The sequence below is a fragment of the Leuresthes tenuis genome, unplaced genomic scaffold, assembly GCF_036924035.1.
Source record: "Leuresthes tenuis unplaced genomic scaffold, fLeuTen1.0.hap1 SCAF_20, whole genome shotgun sequence".
Lineage (NCBI taxonomy): Eukaryota > Metazoa > Chordata > Actinopteri > Atheriniformes > Atherinopsidae > Leuresthes > Leuresthes tenuis.
Window position 1 is genome coordinate 17,317,376 of NW_027325374.1, and position 21,674 is coordinate 17,339,049.

Sequence of the window (21,674 nt, forward strand, 5' to 3'; positions counted from 1 at the left end):
ACTGAATGGGAGGAGCACTTCCCTTACCCCCCGCCATGCTGCATGGTTCCCACCAAACATGGTCACTTACAGCGTGTGATTTAAAATATTGGAATGTTTGTCAAGGTAAATGCATCCATCCTTTTTTGTTCATATTCCAAAGATTGTCTTTCCTAGAACATGGCAAAAAAAAAACTAAACTCAAACACGTTGCCCTGTTGCTCTTTTTCAGTACTTTATCATCTAGCCAAGATGACTTCTCGGTTATTGAAATTTTGCACAAACACGATTTGTTGCTTGGTAGAATCTTTGTAAGCAGCAGGTCCTCTTGGTCTTACCTCTTGGTTCTATCCCTCCATTTTTCATCCTGGAAGTCTGTGCAATGTCACTTTTCTTTTGGGGATGGCAGAGTAGCATCCAGTTTATCTTCCATTTCCATTAGAAGGGCGAGATGACAACTGCCCCTTAAATAGTTTTCTCAAATAAAAAGACTCTATCCCCCAGAATGCAAATCACAGTGGTCAGAGTCATAGGTCCAAGGGGGAGAATTGGGCTTGCGCCTTTAAGTCCGGTCACCCTGGGAAGGAAACTCCTAGAGGCCACTGGTATCGGTATTTCACCTGCTATCTTGTACTCATTTTCAGAGTGCGGTACTTGGGTAATATCAGCCTTAACTGGTGGGCAAACACTTGTATTCAATCACTGAATACATGCACAGTAACAAGACATCTTTCACTTGCCTCATGAAATATAGATATGGATACTAAAGCAGCACGTTTTGAGGTAATTGGTTTAGACTTTTCTGCTCTGCTGGTAGCTGCTGGTAATTTACAGGTAATGTGTTTCACACAGCTATTTCACATTTTGTACACCCTGTAGTGAAGAGCTGGCGTTAACTCTACTCTGATAAAGCTCAACAGGTAATGGATACACTGAGGTTAATGTCACAAACAAATACTCTTTTTGCCGTGTTTAACGTGGAAGCTTTTGATTTTTATGGTTAGAATTCACTCGGTTCTACAGGTTAAAGGTTTTGCTGTGAATTTCATCTCAGTGATGAACGGTGTAAAGATATTCACTGTGTGTGTGGAAGGTAGTACAACACACACTTAGCATGGCTTCATCCCTTGTAAAACCATGTCTTTCAATTTTAGGCCAAAGTCATATCAACACAACTTGTCCATGCACGCTTGAGTGAGACACACACATTGCAAACACTATTGTTTAAGTGCTGAAAATGAATGTGACTGCAAGACCCCACACACTGAGGGGTCTATGCAACCTCGACAGCCAGTCTTTAAAGGATATTGAGAGAAGTGCTTACAGTGTTGGACAAGCTCAACTAGAGCCTGCCAAAGTCTCCTGTCAAGGTTTGAGAATTGGTGTTGCAATCTCATTAAAGGAACAAGGCCGCTCAGTCAGAGCCCCAAGAGAGAAGGCAGAGCGTTGTTGTGTTTTTATTTACCTATACCCCACTCTGCACTTCTGTATGAAAGGAGGGCAAGAAAACAGATGCAGCAAGATATTCTTTTCATACAATGCTTAGGCTTCCTCATTATATCTTGTAGATAAGAAATGTTAGTTGTTAGCATCGTGTGTTTGAACATATCCACAGTATTTATGGGGCAGCATAAAGCAACATACACATAAGCAGAAACGAGCATGGAACAGTAAATGTCATCAGGACTCACTTGCTAGCTATAAATGCTCGAGCCTCGTATGTGGGCACACTCGCTGATATTCCGGACTATTCACACGGTCGCTGGTCGGACAATTTCCACAAGAAAGTGAGAGTGAGTGTTGCAAAATTTTTGCCTCTGAAAAATGTCTGTGTGTGTGTGAGAGAGAGAAAACGGCTTTGAATGCAGGTGGGGTTTGATTGAGGACTTTTTTGAGCTGTCTTGCAGATGTCTGATGAATGTTTATGTCCTGTTAGCAGATGGCTGTAGTTGAGGGCAAGCAGCTTTTGGTGTGAGGAAGTAGAAGGCAGCGCAGTGTCCCTGCCACTGTGTGAAACTATCACTCTTATGTCTTCGCATATATTTAGCTAAACAAAGTTAAGTGTCGCTAGATGCTAATCCTGAGCCAGACCCTGCTTCAGAAGTGCTCTGAACCGTAGTCTTGTATGTTTGAGCACATAAAGTCATAGACTACTGTGGATTTATTTGGGATAAGTATGATGATCTCGGGTCTGGATCTATTGTATTTAGATGTGTTATTTATCTGATGTGAAAGCCAGTTGTAACAAACACATTACTAGACTATTTCAAGTGTACCAGAGCTGGTATATTATGCTTTACTATCAGCTGAACTATTCAGGCGATCTTGGAGGCCATTTGCTATTATCAGATGACATAGGGCCTTTGCACACCAACTTTGCCATTTTAGTGAGCGTCTTCTAAATCCATCATCAGACAGAAATTGTTACACACAGAAAGCTTGCACACTGAGTCTTTGGCATTTTATTAATCTATCCATTATGGATCTCGCTATACAAGGCAAAATGGAGCTGTCAAGCAGCGAGGATGATTTTATGGGCCTCTCATTTCTAAATAAATTCCAGTTGCATCCAGTCTGTCATCAAGACTCAAGAGCTTCACCAGCTTATAAAAGAGCAACAGAATAATCCTGACTGTTTATTTTCTGGTGTATTTCAGTATGTCAGTGGTTCACTTTCATACCCTTCCTGCAGTACTGGAACCACATATTATATAAACTAACACTAACCTAGTTGCTATGATCTAATAAATCCTGTCTGCTTTACAGTACTTGGAGAGTTAATCAGTTTGTTAGATGTTATTTTTGATCATAAGGTTTTTATACGAGCCCAAGTGGAGAAGCAGCTTTAAAAATGGATTTTGGTTAGTATAAGTGAAAAAAAAAAAATCTATTCTGAAACTTTAAGAATAAACGAAACCTTCAGAGTTAAAGTATAGATATGAGACTATCATCCTCTCCAAAATGTACCCACTGGCTACTTGTTCATGTAGGTGGATACAGCCAATAATTCCATTTCACAGAAATGTGATCTCTAGTGGTCATGCAAGCAACTACATTTGAAGGTATAAAAATGGCATCCATCATGGTAACAGTCACTTTTTATTCTGTGTGAACTTTACTGACTAAAGCCAACCAGAAAGTGGCAAAGTGTCATAGCATGTTGCATTTACATGTTACCATGGGAACCAATAAAGTGGCATCAATGACTGTTAGGATTGCATTGTAAAAAGAATGTATTGCATTGAATTTCAAGAATGTATTTCCCCAACATTATCAATTTCTCACCTTACAGAAGTAGTGATATAGTAGTGATATTGATACTGAAAGTGTCTTTGTGTTATTGGATGGATTACATACGAATCATATGTCAGAAAAATAAAACGACCACATGAGCCGTATTTCCCAACTGCCGCTTGTAACTTCTTACTTGACAGGATATTTTTATGGATCTTATTTAAAACAAACGATCAATTTGATCATTGGAAGACTAAATATGATTGACATTATGTGACATTGGGATTATTTTTGAATGTACGACAATATTGGACAAGAAATACAGACTTATTTGGAAAAGATTTAGGAGTAACAGGGTTCACACTTTGATCAGTTGGTATACAGGTTAATGGACTTCTGGGCCAAGACTACATGTTCTGTGCGGCTTGGTAGACTAATAAAGAGACTTAATAGATGTAAGACTACACCCTACGATTTTGAGATCCAATACATTCTGCCTCTTTTGCGCTTCTCACAGCCTTATTCATGTATGCAGACATCTGTTTAGAGATTAACCCACAGGTACCATCTGCTCAGGTTAGTCTAGTCTTTCACCTGCAGGACTATTAGTCTTAAACACTGGCATTGATCTGTGAAGATATTCCTCCATTGATGTGTTGTTCCTGCTGAAATAACCAGTGCATGTGATAACATAAGAACACTGTATACTGGTACCTGTCTTGCCTGACTACTACTACTGTATTAGAGTGTCATGCACAGTGTTTCACAGAAAAAGGAGGACCTTTATTTGTAGAGTGACAAGTGAAAACAATGATTTACCTTGTATCTATGTGCTTTTTAAACTACTTTTTTTTTTTTTTTTGCCACCGTCATGTACAAGCTGTTCTTTCAGAAAAGGCTCTTACATAATGAGCTCTATCCAAACATCCAAGGAAACGTTTGCTCCGAAAGTAGGCCAGTAAAATCATTTCTTGGACAGAAAAAAAAAAAAAAAAAGGAAAAGAAGAAAGGACTAAATGGAATATCTTAAGGGCAGTAGCTGATGGTTTGTTTGATATGAATTCAAAATTACACATAGATTTGAGTTTCACTCATTCTCAGTGCTTTAACCACTCTGGGACTGAATTAATTTAACTGAAAACCTACCAGTTATATGCTCCCTTCTTCTCTTTGCAAACTCCACTTCAATATTGTAATATGCCTGATTTGAATAGATAATGAAACTTGCTTCATAAGAGCCTTGAATATCCTGCAACGCAGAATTTGGCAATTGTTCATTACAGTTGCCTGTGAGATTTTGTCTTAAGAGGAAAAGCACCAGAACACTTCTCATCGTGTCATTAACCACGATGATGTAAAGTTGAGCTGTACAGAGCATTGATTATTCTCCAAGCTGTCGTCATTATCCAAATAATTCCTCTTCCCTCCCCAGGAGGACCTTTCACACTTTTCATCCCGAGGGTTTTAACCAACGCTCGTCTCTCCATCTCCATTTGGCTCATTTCATCTGCTGTTTGTAAAATCCTACAGTCACGCAGTGACTGTTCTTCAGTTCTTGATCAATATTGTTTTGTATTTAGAACGATAAATGTACCCATCTCTGTGTTTGCCGCTGATCCATCAGCGTGTGACAGTAAATCCCCGGTTTCCCCACAGGCACGTCATTCAGAGAAGATCAGGAGCGAGACCTGAAGGCGGCCTTGAAGGGGACGGATCCCTCCATCCCGCTTGTGTTTGTCAGTGGGAACCATGACCTGGGCAACACCCCCACCCCCAGCACCGTGGAGCAGTATTGCAGTGCATGGGGCGATGACTATTTCAGCTTTTGGGTAAGCAGACACATAAATACCTCTGGGGAAATTGCAGTGGTTATAGCAGTGATTCACTGAGGAAAACATACCTAATAATGCACAAAAATGTATATGCTTGTTTGAGATTGTTGTTTTTGTTGCCAGTTGGGAGTCATGTCTGACCTTCCAGGCTGGATTCACATCTCTTTCATGCGGAGATTTAAAAGATTGCTTCAGATTGGTTTTGCTGGTGAATTAAAAAAAATTGCCAAATGTATTTCACAGCAATCAAAGATCAGAAGTCTGACAGTTTATCAGAAAGATATTTCTCACACAATGCACTTAGAATTAAACGGTAGAAAATACGCGGTAATTGGCCATTAATGTGTAACAAGTCTAAGTTTTATTGGTCCTTTGTCGTGAAAGTGGACAGCGTTAGAATAGAGAAATGAAATGGAAACAGAGGATATATGAGTTTCCATTTGTTAGTGGTCTTTCTCTTTTCTGTTTCTCACACCCTTGCTGCCTCAGGTGGGTGGAGTTCTCTGCCTGGTTCTGAACTCCCAGCTTTTCTACGACGCCTCGGCCTGCCCTCAGCAGAAGGAGGCTCAGGAGACGTGGCTGGAGGCGCAGCTGAGCAGGGCCTCCTCCACTTCAGCGGTAGGATGGCATGACTTTCCATCTGATTCATGAGGACGTTCTGCTAAATCAGCTCTTCCTTTGCTGCTTTTGGATCTTGTGGTCTTGGTAGCTACTTCTGTCTGTAGGACACAACATCTGAATTAATGTCTGTCTGTTCTCAGGAGCCCAAACCCAAACACATCTTGGTATTCCAGCACATTCCACTGTACTTAAAGAGCCCTGATGAAGAGAATGACTATTTCAACCTGCAGAGGGAAGTCAGACAAAACCTACTGGACAGGTTCAAGAAGGCAGGTAGGAAAAGTTATTATTAAAGGAAAGAAAACAGTTTTTCCTTGTGTGACTCTACATTTATGGCCAGTATTTCTCTGTATAGTAGGATATCTTTGTTGTCTATTTTAAATCCACCTTTCTATATTTTTAGTAACGTTTAGAAGTCGTAAAAGAGATAAATCAGAGATCACTTGTGAAAGCCAGCTCCCTCTTCCAGAGCCTGAAATAGCAGCTGTATTTTCTGTGATGATGGATCTAGGCCACTGTGAAGTGGTCTTAAGTTTCTTGTCTTAATACGTCTTTGCTAATGCTCCTGTTAAACCTGTTAATTTCAAGCATATCTAACTGAAGCACAGCTAGGATTCCTGCCCAGAGGATTATTATGCCATTATCCAGAAGTACAGGCGGAGCGCCGGGTACACAGGCAACACATGGCGTAATTGAATTAATTAATGCGTTCATCTCCTATAGGGAGAATAACTCCTAACTCAAATTCCATTGTTGTCGGCTTCAATAAAGATGATATAAGGGTACCAGACAAGGAAACTCTCACAAGGACAATAAGACTTTGAGAAGGACATGTGGCATTGCGCCATCCAGCCAGCGCTTCGCTATTGATTGACAGGGCCTCTCGTGCGGACGTGTGCACCATTTCTTAATCATGCATCAAGGTGACTGTTGGGAGATGGCTTTAATTTCATTACCCATCCATTATTCCAGCATGTATTTAACCATGTTGGCCCGTTTTGGTCTGGCGACCCTTCTCTCTCATAATAGATTCTTCCTCAGAGGGAGAACACTGGTTGAAGTTTCAAAGGGCAAATATACAAGCTTTTTATGATGCAGGAACAGAGGCGGCTGCTTTACACGCATGCAAGTATCCTTTTATCATTTATGCTCTCGTTCACATATGCCCCACCAGCAGTTATGCATTCAGACTACATACAGAGGGATGTACATGAACTATATGCAAACATGCACGTTGTTATGAATAATGGATGACTGTAAAGGTCACGGGCGTTTACAACGTGCTAAAGCCACGTAGAGCATGGCCATATATTTGAGTCTAAGTGTAAGTATTTCCAAATATAGCGAGAAAAGTGATGTGATTTCTGGGAATTATCTCTCAGAAGTTCTGCTCAACTCATCATGCTCACATACCCTCTCTGCCCAATACATTACAGTGATGCTAAGCTATTAAATGCATCTGGAATTTCTGGTTCTCGGACTCTCTGACTACAGGAAGCCATTATGTTTAAAAACGACAGGGACAGCCATGTCCAAAAATAGCTTTTTCACTCGCACTGTTAAAATCAAGTTGTCAATCTTGATCTCATGCTCATATGGGTATCAAAGCTGAACAAAAAAAATAATAAAGTGATGAAAACAAGCAGTCTGCCCCATGGCGTGAGCATTTCAACCCTGAAACGTCCGCGCTCAGTGTCGTTTGGATCAACAGACAGGCTTCCCCGAGGGTTGGAGGTGAACTGAGAAGGGGGTTAGTCTCATGTTCATATATTCCCCAACACTCCATATCTAATACCTCAGACTTCTGAGCCTTTTTAAGGCACGAGAGGATTATTTTCATTAAAAAACAAAAAACAAACCTCTAAATATTTAAGGATGAACGTAAAAGTCGCTCAGCCAGCCTCACTCTCTGCAGCAGGAAGTACCACCTCTCCTCCGTCTCCGGTGTTCATTACAAGGTTAGGTTGACTGTTAAATGGCTGAGGTTTGGAAAGAAGATTTGTCTGACAGGCTCAGTCAGACACACAGTGGGGAGTCTGTCTTGTATTTTTATTTATTTATTTGTATTTATTTATTTATTTTTTTAGCGTCAAACTCATGCCAAAATAGCATATGACAGAACCAGAGCGGTTGCAAAAAGAAAAGCACCAAAATGGGCAAACGTTTTGGCAAAAACTTTTAACCCCCCATGTGGCAGATAGCCTCCTGGGATTTACTCTCCAAACAGTAAATCTACCCACATTTGGCACTTGATGGTTGTCGATTTCATTCAAACCTTGCACACACAACTATATCCTTTTGTAGCTCATGGTAGCTTTTTTTATTGCACAAATCCGATCAGTTCATGTTGAATATTGCATCCTTTGTTAGTTTCTTCTCCCCTCTGGTCTCTCTGCTCACTTTCATGCTCTCTCAGCTTTCTCCATTATCTCCCAGTGGAAACGAGCCAGACGCTGATGCTGTAACATCTTTAGCCTGAATCTGGTGGGATTTGACCTGAGGGTGTTTTTTGTAAAGGAGACTGATCATCTTGATTCTGAGTCAGTTTGTGGTGTAGCTGTATCAGATGCTCTGCAGTCATTAGGGGTTAAGGTCGGGGCTAGAAATATGAAGTTGAAAAGGTCAAAACTGTCCCTGCTGAGCATGACACCTGACCCAAACTCCCCTTTTTCTCAGCCTCCAGATTACAATTTGCCTTCCAACACAGGGCATATTAGATTACAACTTTAATGAGAAACACCACGATCCCTCACTTTAAACCTCCTTAGACCCTGACCTTTGCGTCCTCTCCTACAAAGCGCATAACTTGAGTTTTTTTTTCTCTCCTATTTGTCTCCAGTAAGACCTCAGATAGTATATACCTGCACCTATCACACCAACACTCTCAAATCCTAACTCTGCTACATGCACGAACGGAGGATTTAAACGTCTATGCCCCCACAGAGATGTTTGTGCCTCCAAGACATCGACTCACCAAATTCAGCACACATAAAAGCACCATGGATGGGTTGCCCCACTCAGGATATATGCACCAATCACCTCTCGTAAAGAAGAGTACGAAACCCAAAGTCGTGACATGATCTTTAGCGACCCTTAATCTCCACATCAAACTCTGCAGCCACTATCAAGTGGTAGTGGCAGATAAATGAGACAAACCAAAGCCTGAAGTCACTGGGAGCCGGTTAGCATGCTAGCATTATGCTAACATGTTTTGTATTATAAATACTGTATTTACTAATGATAATTTGACAAAAGGTAAAAAAAATAAAAAAAAAACTATCAAAAAATGAACGACGCTAATATTTCTCACGTCCACTGTAAAATGTATACACCTTAAGTAGGAGTTCTCTAAATGAACAATCCCAAGGGAGCAAATGCTGGCTTTTCAGAGGAGAATTACAGACAAACAGGATGAGTTTTTTACGGCACGTTGAAGAAAAAGATTTGGAGCCGCAGGGTTTCGGCCCAAGTATGTTGTTTGTCCTCTTGTCGGTGTGATGAGGGGTCACGTTTCCTGCCATCCGTGGCAAATTATGTCTCTTTTGGAGATGTGTCGGCCACGGTATTTTTCTTATTTTTGTCCTTGCCTCTTTGTGGCGCATTAATCACGCATCATCTCCCTCCCCTGTTGGTCTGTCTTCACCGCTGCACCCTGTGAGCCGAGCCTCCAGATGTGCTCTTGCACTCTGGCAATCATTACTGCAAATGACAGCATCATTAAAGATGATTTTCTCTTATTTTCTGTCATATGTGTGCACTGTATGTTTTAGTGTTGGATGTTCAGAGATCATGTAGCCGACTTGTTCAATACGACATAAAGATGTGTGAAATGATGCTTACAGCATTCAGGTTAGAAGCTAAACTGGGAGGGAACAGAACAGCCAGTGTGTGATAGACGGATTTCGTTGTCTGTGTTTTAGCATTGCTGCTCTAGTCTAGACCCAGAATAAATATAGGGAGCTGAAAATGAGAATAATTTGTCCTGTTTAACCTCTCACACACACTTGTAAGCACACTTCTTATTCATCCCCGTTTCTCCAAAGGTTTCAAGAACACTGAGAAACGGCTCAGCTCTGGCACGTAAAGCACGGATATCATTATTCTTCTGAAATTTTCATTAAGTAAGCAGTTGACAAGAATAAGTTTCTGTTTTTGAGAAGCCGGTGCTCATATAATTTTGCCCCGAGGACAAATGTAGCTTTAGTGGCAGCTGAAGTATTACAAGTTTTATTGTATAAAATGACTACAAAGCTCTGTGTGATTCAGTACCAATAAAGCATGAACATTGTTCAAAAAGTGGTGTATGCTTAAGTGGGGATATTCTTCTTAGTTGGCGGCCTCAAAGTTCTCCTTTTGAACAAAGCCAATCGGCAGTCTGACAATTAGGAGGTGAAAAACAGGAGAGCTTTCCTTCTTCTTTGTCTACTGCTTCTTGCACTATGGAAGGCAGCCTCGACATAGAGTAACAGGATGTTATACAAATGTTTTTGCTGGCATCAGGTGAATAGTTGTAACTCCACGGAGGGTAACCCTGTAGGACTTGGTTCCTGATTACTCCAAGGATGTTTTTTTTTGGCTCAGCATGTCACCATTCCAGTGACGTGGAAAATGTAGTCCAAAGCTGACAAAGAAATGTATTTATTGGGTAAATATCTGCACGCTATCTGTGCAACGCAGCCGCGCAAAGGAGGAGTGCAACACCAATTAATCATCTTCTGGCTCATCAGAGCGAGCAGTTCCACTCTGCAAGCTGTTGACTGCGTCCCAGCTCATATTAATGAAACTCTCTGGGTGATGACCCCCCCCCCCCCCCTTTTTTTTTTTCTTTTTTTTTAATTTATTAATTGCATAAGCGATTACGATGGTTTTTCGTTTTACACTAGTTTGTTCAAAGTTAAATCCAGGCTTTCGTTGTGCACCCACTCTCTGTCTCCTGTTATGATTTTGAAAACGAGCACCTGATTGGGAAAAGAAAAGTAAGTAATAAAAAAACGAGTTTGAAATGGACTGGCCATTTTGCAAGCTGTTACAACAGCCCGAAAGCAAAAGGACGCCGGAGAGCGACTTGTTTATACGCGTCTTGTGGTGTTTACTATAATGTGGACGACCTTTGGTTCAGTGCAGCCAGCTGTTGGCAGAAATCACTCAGATCCCTGAGAACCCTGAAGGAAGTTCCTGCTCCCGTCGTGGATGCTTCTGTGCTGCCTCGTCGCTGTCGTGCCCCTAATCATAGTAAACGCTGCTCTCTCTGTTTTCAGGGCTTGAGCGCAAGTCAGCTAGCATTTATTTACTGTGTGTAGAAGAAAAGACAAAAACTGTCGGTTGACAGCTTGTTGGAAACGCTTGAATTCACGTCGGAACAGAGAGTCTCGTCGGAGATGATTGAATTCCTGCTGCTGGGGGGGGCCGGTGTCGCTTTCTGAGTGGAAAAGCAGAAAGTCCCAGCTGTGCTCTCAACCTCTTCTCCCATCCTCATAGACGAAGTACTCTAATTAGATTCCTGTGCCCAAACCCCCTTTTTCTCCTCCTTCCCTCTCCTTTGAGGTTTACAGCCTACTTTTATGATCAACACGTAAACAAACGCAGACGAATGAACGCACAGACGCACACCTCCGTGCTCCCTTTGTTCGCCACCTTGTTTATACGTTTAAAGACGAGCGATGGTAGCAGGAGAGCTGCTCAGAGATTCATCGGATTTCTCTGCGTTGCTTGCGGCTCTACAGTCGTACATACAGTAGGCAATTAGGGACGAGGATGAGCTCTGCAGAGCCTACGCACCTTTGCCTCCTTTGCTCCATCTCTTCCTGGGTCTCTTGCCACTGGTTGTAGTTGTCAGTGAGGGACGATGCTCAGCAACAACACATTTATCACCGATTTGATAAGGGGCGACGCTTAAGCCATTAACCTCACTGTTTTAGCGCTGCTTTTTCTGTTTCTTGGTCTCTTACTCCACGGCATCAAAAAAAAAAAAAGGTCTTGTGGATATCTTACTGGGCCATCTGACCAAAAAACGCCAGGCAGTGCCATGTTCTTTTTTTGTTAAATAAAAACCATGATCTCAGTCAATCCAAAAGCTTATTAGATGTCTAAAATGAGACACTGTCTTCCTCAAACTGAGGTTTTTAGCTGATTTTCAGTCCATCTTCAAGCCGAATAGATGTGGAATATCGATCCGGCACAGGTGCATCCATCCACACCATGAAGAGTCACTCTCGTCTTCAGGGACTTTTTGGCCCCCCGTTTTGATCCTTGAACTTTTCAATTTGGATGCGAAAGTGTTTCAACCTTCGTCACTTTGGTCTCTGTGACGTCTCTGAGCACCAGACATCTTGTAATTCTGGATAATACAGTTAGGTTGAAGCTCCTGATTTGGATAATATATCTTAGATGAACGAAGGCAGCTCAAAAGGTCAAGAATGACTCAAAGGCTCCTCACAGTAGTACTTGAAGCCAAGGACATTGCGATCCAGCCAAAGACAAAACGGTAGTCGAAAAATACAGGTCATCCAACCCTTTATGTCTCCAAGACAATCCTTTAACCTCACTAACTCATTTGTTTTGTCTAGTTTGGCAATAAATGGAGCTGAGCTGTCAGAGCTGTCATCTGCATGCACAGTAGATATCTATGGAAACGTCACATGTCCCTGTGATAAGAAGCATATACAAGGAGAGCAGAACTGGTCCCAGCCCAGAACCCTGTGGAACTCCATAGCTGACTTTGATGTGTGTGGAGCACACATCATATACGTGTACGAGTTGTTTTCATGATCCAGCTTGTCATGCAAACGTCTCCTCTGCGGAACATTGGTTTGTTTTAGAAGGTTGTTACAGATGCACCTGACGGTTTTGTTTGAGTTTGGGAATCCTTCTGGGTATCGGTATACAATGCTGTATGACCTTTCTTTGTCCTCATGAGAAACATTTTAACCCGAGAAACATCATATTTCTTATCATTAATAAGTGCATTTTGCTATGATATCTTTAGCACCGTAAGGCCTTGTGTATGGTAACTGATGCCTGGGTCTGATTTATGTGGCACCAGGGCAATTATTGTGGATGCATCACCACGCTCCATCATTTTGTGCCCCTATGTCGTACAAATCATAGAACAACTACCATTTCATCATGAATTATTTCCCAGACCTGCACTTTAATGACAACTGCCGTTCAATACCAGCGCACACGCTCAATGTTAACTCCCACGCAGCCCATTCTCAAAGACCTTTCAACGACAGCTTTGTTAGGAGCTACATTAGGAGTGTGCTTCTAAACAGACGGTCAAAAAAGTCTGAAGGAAAACGATTCTCTTCGAGGTTTTTACTCATAGGAGGTTGTTTAGTGTCGAGACAGGAGCTCAGCTTGCAATTAGCAACTTCACAAATCAGTGACCAGAAGATGAAAGGCCAATTTATGGAGAGTGAGAAGAGAAAAACGGGGGAGGGCAGATTAAAGGAAGGATCACAAACCTCAAACCTGAACTGATGTGGTTTTTTTCCTTCTTTTATTCTCTTATTTCGCGGCTCCCTTCAGTATGTGCTATTTGCATTTAAACAGAATGAGTTGCATCATAATGTTCTATTCAAACAGATTCTCAAATTAAGGATTATGTGGTTCTGATGACTGCAGCACATAAAAGGTGTAATATACACAGGATACTCTGCATATTGGAAGAGTCTCTGCTCCCCTTTCTGTGCATTTTTCTGCAACCCCTGACCAGAATTCAATTTGACTCTGGGTAATTTTCCTCCGTTTGCGTTCAATATGTTTTCATCACTCCGCCTGCTTACTCTGGATATTTTCTGAGCGCTATAATACCCTCCTGCCTCCCTTTTTCCCCACCCTCACCACATCTGTCTGTCAAAGCAAAGGCCGGTCTCTAAACGAGAGTCTTTATCACACAGAAAAGCACAAAAGAGCCAACGCTGTTTCAGGGCTGACGGGCGGATGGGACTTTCCACAAAGAGCGAGACGAGATGTGTAGTTACGAGCATGGAGGGTGCATGTTTTAGTGGGCACGTCTACTCGGCAAGAAAAGGGAGTATATAGAATTCAGCAAAGCAATGTTGATTCCTATGATTTAAAAAAAAAAAACAACCAAAAAACCTGAAATTTACTTTAGCGCTCTGCATCACAGCTTCCTGGAAGCCACGACTTTGCAGCAGCTCCATCTTAATCCATGTTATGTTACTTATCAGAGCTTAAAACGCCAATTTTACGTCAAAGTCGTGGAAGTTTGCAGCCTTTCAAAGGTTTCTCTGCCTCTCTTGCTTCTCTAAGGGAACTACATTGCACGTGTATTTTAATTTTTTTTTTCATACTTAAAATCCCTCTAAAATGGAAACCAGAAAAAGCTTCTTTTTTTCTTTTTTTGTGAGCTTGTTTGTTCGTATGAAAACGTACAGTCTTGCCCCATTATCCTGCTTCGTCGCTTGAAATGTCTTGGTAGCTTCTGCGGGTGTCTTTGTTAGCCTCTATAACGAAACACTAAACGTATGTCTGCGCGTGTGCACGGCTCAGACGGAAATATCTTTTTGCAACAGTAGTGAGACATCCCACAGCCGTAGGGAGAGGACATGAGCAAATTGACAGATTCTCTTGTAACACATGAACAATCCTCTAATGAATGTGATACTACGACTTTACAGTCATGAACCCAGAGTGAGGCTGGTGGTATGCGCTGTCTTGGAGTCATTGCTGCTCTACAGCAGTGTATGTGGGGCCACCAGCTCTCAGGGTTTCACCGCAGAAGAGGATTATCGCCGTTGTTTTTGCAGTTACAGGTCGCCCTGTCTGGCCGAAGATGCTTGTCGTGAAATTGGCTGATGTACTGTTTAAGCTGTGGGGCACTTAACTTAACCTATACCAGCATTTCTTTTTAGTTAATGAAATTTCATATGCTGTTTTTATGATGCTAAATGTTATATCGCAAATGTTCTTTGAATTTACGATCTCACGTTTTACAGTTGCTGCTAACTGTGACATGCTGTGTTCACCCTGTGCTTCGTCCACCTGATGGTTCCCTCTTCTTCACCTGTCCAGCTTGTATAAAGTCACATCCTCCTGTTCCCTTTCTCCTCTCTTCTGTCCTGCTCATAAAAAGAATGCAATCTTAACCAAAATCAAGTATTTTCCAGCATTCTGACCAGTTTAAATCCTTAAGATGCTATTTACTAATCTATTTTATGTATAATTAGACAAACTGAATATTTAATGCATTAAAGTAAGTTTCATGCGTGATGTTCCTAACTCCCATATATTTAGTTCTGCTATTTGCTTAGCTTTGCACCCTGTTTATTTCAAACTGTTTTAAGGTTATTATTTCCTTGTTAGCTATTTTTTTTTTTAAAAATTAAAAATTATTCCAAAAACATTCCTGGCAGCATTATATTGAAGTTTCCGTTAATCACATCAGACATTTCTGTACACACACGCTGAACATGATGTCAGCCTGTCAGTTTACTGTGCTATTTCTATTCAAACACTGTCCGGCTCAGCTGAAAGCGCACGGACGGGTTTGCGTCTCTGTTTAAAACTTAGTTAGCTTCTGAGTTTAGAGACCTGTAGAATCTCCTTTAGCAGCATGGACCTGCAGCAGACGTTGCCTCTGTCCCACCACACGGCTTCGTCACAGATCTGTCATATACACACAGTGGGTGGGGGGGGGTGGCGGCTCTCTGATGCGGCATAGTGGTGTGTGGGATGTGGTGACAGCACTCAGATGTACTGACACACATGTACATATGCACACTTTACCCCCACACACTTTATTTGGTGCCGTGACTAATTGTAGCGTATTTGGGAGGCTCAGAAAAAAGAAAAAAGAACTTTAAAATGATTTCTCTTTTCCTCCCGGTTCTTTCGTCACAATTATCGCCGGATTATTGCGCATCTATCACTTCTTTACCGTCTAAGCATCTTCATCTCAACTCCTCGTCCCCTGAGGTGACAAAGACGTCGGCGCTCTTTCTTTCACAGGATCTGAGAACGGGAGCTGTGTTTGATGCTTTAGAACACTGGCACGGATGGACTGCACCACACACACACACCTATGCACACTTAGTCATACAGAATAATAAGTACAGAGAGGCCATTTTTGGCCCTTCAGCCCTCATTTGAAAACAAATCAAGGACACATATTTACACCGGCACACATTTGTTGATCCTTCCTAGTAACAGTGGCAAGGTTACATGAAAGCCCACCATCCCTGCGGCACACATACAAACTAATTCATGTGCAGTCCGTAATGTGATAGCTGGAGGCCCACCCACAAGTCGCAGAGGGGTGGGCACACACACATTTGCTACCCCAGAGTTTGATTGGAAATGAATTTAGTCATACACACATACGGGCTTAAATCATCAATTTTCATCTATGGTGGATTAATAATTCAATGTTCCTGCGTGTGCAATCGCTTTCCTCACACAGCTCCCCGATATTAATAAAAATTTAGGTCACATTTGTATTCTGGTGTGGTTTGATTATGCCAAGTGGCGGACTTGATGATTCAGAGCAATTTCGCGGCGCTGACATCGAAGTAGTATCAGCAGTGGGTGCACAAGAGCTCGTTCGGCGGGGATCTTTCCCCGTCTTTGTTGTGCAGAATTCTGGGACAGACCGATGCCATTGTCGTGCGCAGACTGCAATTTATCCCCTTTTGTTGCCCGTTTTCATTATTTTTTTTTTCGGCTGCGCGCCTCGCTGGAGATGAGGCAGAGAGCAGCCAGACTTCCCCTCTGCAGGAGCACTCGCGGTTAGAAATTGGAGCAGCTCGTGTTCGCTGTCAAAAGGCAGCAGCAAACTCATTCCAGAACCCCCCCCCCCCCATCACCTACACGTTAGTACATTTAACCATGCAGGCACACACTTACACTGGTGGCACCCATTACTATACGCATGCTCGCTCTTTACCTTGACATTATTCTGACCTCATTTTCAAGCATTCCAACCATTCAAGCATCCCTCTTATCCAAACTTATCCCTGACGCTAAACGTTTCCTTAAATCCTCATGTGACCTTGTGTTATTTCTCCTTGTTCCAGTGAAAATTGTCCAAAAGACCACAGCTGCTTGCCTGAAAGTCAAATTGGTTCCCGCCCTAAAAGGGAAACAAATTTGTCGCCGGCAGACAAATACTATGTAGGAGCAGGAGAAGCAACTCGTTTTGTGCCACTCATTCTGAGTAAAAGCCTGTGTGATGTGCCATTTTAAGTGTGATTACACGATGTCATTTCTGTGTCGCTCCGCAGCATCCCAGCCATTCCGACGGCTCTCTGTTTTGGATGTCGATTGTAATTGAAATCAAATTGCAGCTCTCGGCCACCTGAATAAAACATGCGTTTGACTCCTCAGTTCCTTTCATTTTTTCTCACTTCTCTGCTCTTTTGCTCTGTTTTCTTCCCATCTTACTTTCTCTCTTTCTTTACAGTCTCCTGTCCCGTTTACCCACCTTCTCACCTTTCCACTTCCACCCGTAGTTCTTTAGTTTTCATTTTCTTGTTTAGATCAGCTGTTGAAGATGCAGATTCAAGCTTCTCTGTTAAGTACTAAATGCAGCACCCCTGTCACATCTCGCCACAGGCGTGAAAGCTGTCTTCTCCGGCCATTATCATCGAAACGCCGGCGGCTGCCACGGGGGCCTGGACATGGTCGTGAGCTCAGCCATCGGCTGCCAGCTTGGCGAGGACACCCACGGCGTGAGAGTCGTGGTGGTGACCGCCGACAGAGTCATCCATCGCTACCACAGCCTGGAGCAGCTCGGAGCGCGAGGCATAGACGAGGACCTCCGGAAACTCCTGCAGGCCTGAGAGCCGGTCGAGTTTGGACTGTCAGCGACACAGCCGGGTACTTTTCTTAATTGATTTGGTTTAATTTTTCACATTGTCGGAGCCCGTCTTCTCTGAAGTCTCTTTCGATTTCGTGTTTAAGTCAACTCAAGAACGTGTAATGTTCAAATCTTTCACAGTGTAATCTCCAGAGGCAGAACTGGGTGTCTCCAGCTGATCCAACAGCTTCAAAGTAGCACATACCGTACGTCCAATCAGCCACGAGACCAAAGCAATTAATTAAACCAGCAGAGATACGACTGTGCACACCAGCTGCGCTTCATAAACTCTCCAGAATCTTAAGGATTAAATCCAATTCCTACAGATCGAATGTTTTCCTGGGAGAAATTCTCATAGGACTGGCTGTTGTAGCTGCTTTACTGTCCTGAAAGCACGACGCAGAACTCACAGAATGTGTTTAACCGTGTGTTTTGTCTTGGTTTTGAAGTAATCCACACTCTTCTGTATCCGAAGTAGCACTTTTTCTGCCTGTCTGAGCATTTCAGGTGTTGTCTGTGTGATTTTAAATACATCCTACGTTTTCCCTTCATTAAAGGGAGATTCCACCCTAAAATACTATGTCCTCATGGATATTTCAGGCCCATTTTTGTTACGCGGTTGCGTCTGCAGATTATTGTCGCAGCTGCAGATTTCTTTAGCTAAATTCACTCTAGGAATGTTTTTATTTTTATTTTAAGACGACGCAAATGCAGGAAATGACACGTTTTATGTGCAGATAATGCAGATGTGAAATATCAAAACTATGAAAAGGTTGCAATTGTCCTTTAATGAATGACCTGTCACAGCTGTTTCTTATGCATTGTTGATTAACCTTTGCAAACTATGTGTTGTCATATACTGTGTGTGGTTTTTTTTTTTTTTTGATTGACTGACCTCTGATCAGACTTTGTAGCCACCGACACAAAAAGATGAGAATAAAATCTTTTTAAAAGCTTAAAAAGGAATCCCAACCAGTAACGCTTATGTGCCTTTAATTTGTTCTTGCTGCTGTTTTCTACTAAAATACCTTAAAAACACCGTGCATATTTCTTTCTACCCGCAGTGCATTCTGGGTCAGCGGTGATAACTTGAACTCACGGGTGGTGCTTGTTGCAACACCTGACAACGCCCCAGAGGCATGAGCTGCGGCGGTGGGCGTGACCAATGTCCCTCATCTTCCACCAGTAATCGCCAACAGATCCTAGTCTGACGGGGGGGGGGGTCTCTTTGAGATTTTCATGATATCAGCGTAATCGTCGGTCAGCTTTGGCTGGAGGAACTCCTTCATGTGACTGTTTAATCAGCGCTGAAGCGACCTCAGCATCGCAGTCCACCAGCTGCAGGCTGATTTGGGAGCTCCTGACATGTTTTTTTTTTTTTTTTAGCTGAACATTTCTACAACAAAATGACTTTCTCTGTGCGGCCCAAAATGACTCCACTCGATTACGCTTTCCACACACTGACTCTCGCACTCGTCCTGACCGACTGGGAACAGAAGAGGGTTGTCATGGCAACCCTCTAGCAACACATCTGTGTGTCTGTGCGCGTGACAGAGTGGCTGCAAGCGTCGGGGGGGGGGGGGGGAGCGTGCGCTCTCCCTGACTGCGTGTCCGTCCGCGGTCTAGTGGGCACTGTGTAGGTGATTTTCCACCAGCGACACGTTCGCTGACCTCATTTCACTCTGACGGATTCTTTCTCTTTTCCAAAAAGTCGGCGTGTGATGGAGGGAGGAGGGGGGGTGTCTATGAGGAATGGATAATGAGTGTGATGTGTGAAAGACAACTCAGTCCATCTCCTTCATTTCCTGTCTGGGAAGGAACCTTATGTCCTTATCTATTTTTATATCCTCATGGTAGCAGAGCTCAGTCACATCGTTTGTTATCTCTTGAGTGTGTGCGTGTTTGAATTTGCTTTAAAGCACATTTGCTCTATGAATTTGAGAAAGATCCCACACTTTGACTTGTTCTTGCTCTGCATTGTAACGACTGACCACACCGAGCACCGCGACTGGGACGGCTGCTTGTATTTTTGGTAATAAATGTTGATTTTTATCAAATAATTGCTTTGTGTGGTACTTTGCTTTCCTTGCTAACAGTTTCACACACATCTTATCGGGCTTTTTTTATATTAATTTACAGTAGTGAGGCAAAGTATTGGCTTGTTTTTTAATGAAACATCTCTCAGGTCAGATCCCAGAAACACTAGAGCTAAACACTGAATAATGCGCTCTACCAAACCGTACGGCGGAGCTGTTTTTAATCAATTCTGACTTACATTCTGTGAAAAATATGGCAGCCCTTTACTAAAAAAAACCCTTTTGTTTTATTCTATTCAGCTGGAGGTGACAACATAACATGGTTAGGATTAGATAAGCACCGTGGTTAGAGCAGAAATGCATTCTTCGTACAATTCACACGCAGCAGCCCTCGCGACCACTAGAGGTCGCGTGTTCTTTGAAGGGGGTTACAGATCGTGGCCTGCTGAGCAAACAACCCAAGAGGACAGCAGCAATGGAGTCCAATCCAACAAATCCATCTGCCCTCTGATTGGAGGGTTTGATATGTCAGCTAAAGATGCAAAGAATGAGTCAGAATTCAGTCTTTATTTTTTTTACACAAGCACAAACTTAATTTTCTCAGGCATGTATTTCACAGGGTGACGAAGCTCGATTTACCACCACAAACAACAAATGCTGCAGGAGGATCATTGTAACTGTTTTTGGTCACGAGACTATGAACCTCTCACTTCCATTTTTAGAGGGGATCAAGGGTATCACCACGATTCTCTCGCTTTGGTCATCGTTCCTCTGGGACGGCTGAGGATCGCACGGTGTTGACCAGGCTGTAGAAACTCCTCAGCAACTGTGATGAATGTTCTCTTTCCACACGCACGTTTTCCTACAAACTGTTCAAACCGCCTTTGATTGAAACTTGAATCGGCCTCTTAAGAGGCTTCCTTTGTTGCAGCCTAGTAGTAGTCAGGAGATGGGGAAAGGAGAGCTTTAACTCCGTCTTCCAGACTCACCATGGTCTAAATAGAATCAAAAGGAAATGTGATGTTATGTGTGACATCACTGTCAATTAACCCAAAGAAAGCGGAGGGGTGGGGAGAAAGAGGAAGCACAGCTTGAGCTAATGTCCCTTTTTAGGCTCATTTGAGTTCGTCCTCTTACAGAGAAGCAGAGAGCAGTCAGTGGATGTGGGATGTTTCCAGATCGCATTTTAACAAGAACTTTTTCTCTTCGTCTCCTTCCTGTTCTAGGATCTGTGATAGTTCCTATTTACCATTTTCCAAAGGCTTGTTTCAGCCAAACAAAGAAGAAAGGATTGCATTTCTTTCTGCCAGATGAAAGCTGGTGTTTTCTGACATCCGTCCATCCATGGGGTCAAAGATTTGTCTCTCATTTTTTTTGTGTTTCAAACTGACATAAATTTGGAGGATGAACACGGTGGAACACTCCCAAGTTAGTCACACCTTCTTCTTGAGCTGAGTTCATTTCACTCACCAAGCCTATGACACTGTTTGTATTGTTTTTCCACTAATTAGATGCTAGCTGGCCACAGCGCCGCTGGAGGTGAGTGACATCAGTGTTCAACAACATCATTGTTGAACCGAATGGCTGTTACTGGACACAGAGATCATGTCAGAACATAAAACATCTTCATGAGACAGCAGCTGACTGTTGAGCCTTTGGTCTCTGCTCCTCTCCTGCTGCACTTTCATCTAGTGTGACGGATGAAAGCTGGTTCCTGTCTATCGATCTCACGTGCTGCTGTGTCCCAGCTGAGTGCTCACACATGTAAACACAGAAGGGAAAAAAAAAAAGACACAAGCCTCTCCACGGCAATTTTTTCCATCGGCAGCCAGGGTTTAAAATCCTCAACATTGATGTTTTTCTTCGAACAAGAGCACACGTTTGAGTGCACGTGGAGGACTCAGATCACTCGGGTCATCTGCTTTTCAACGCCCTGTGAGAGCTTCACGCGCAGACTTAAAGCACGAGGGGGATGTTAACGTTGACACAAAGAGGAGCTTATGCTCGCCTGAGTGTTTGGGTTCCTGATGGAAACCTGTGAGGCAGAGCAAAGGGGGACATGAAGCACGGCAGAAAGTTTCTTTGGGCTCCTTTGAGTTCCTCAGTGTTTCGTGAAATTTGGTTTTGGTAGTTTTGAGACATTATTTGTGA

The 21,674-nt window shown here is 42.7% G+C and overlaps 1 protein-coding gene across 3 annotated transcripts in view; it reads left to right on the top strand.

Annotated features, from left to right (window-relative positions):
* cpped1 (calcineurin-like phosphoesterase domain containing 1) overlaps nt 1–19,547 on the top strand; it is a 29,178-nt gene extending 9,631 nt beyond the window's left edge. For 2 of the 3 annotated variants that reach the window (XM_072373316.1, XM_072373318.1), the window contains exons 3-7: nt 4,870–5,042; nt 5,535–5,663; nt 5,807–5,939; nt 17,244–17,507; nt 17,641–19,547. In XM_072373316.1, coding sequence (XP_072229417.1) covers nt 4,870–5,042; nt 5,535–5,663; nt 5,807–5,939; nt 17,244–17,470 — 662 coding nt within the window. In that variant the 3' untranslated portion in view covers nt 17,471–17,507; nt 17,641–19,547. Of the gene's footprint in view, nt 1–4,869; nt 5,043–5,534; nt 5,664–5,806; nt 5,940–17,243; nt 17,508–17,628 lie in introns of all 3 variants that reach the window. The other variant, XM_072373317.1, reaches the window with a different exon arrangement.
* The last annotated feature ends 2,127 nt before the right edge of the window (nt 19,548–21,674 follow it).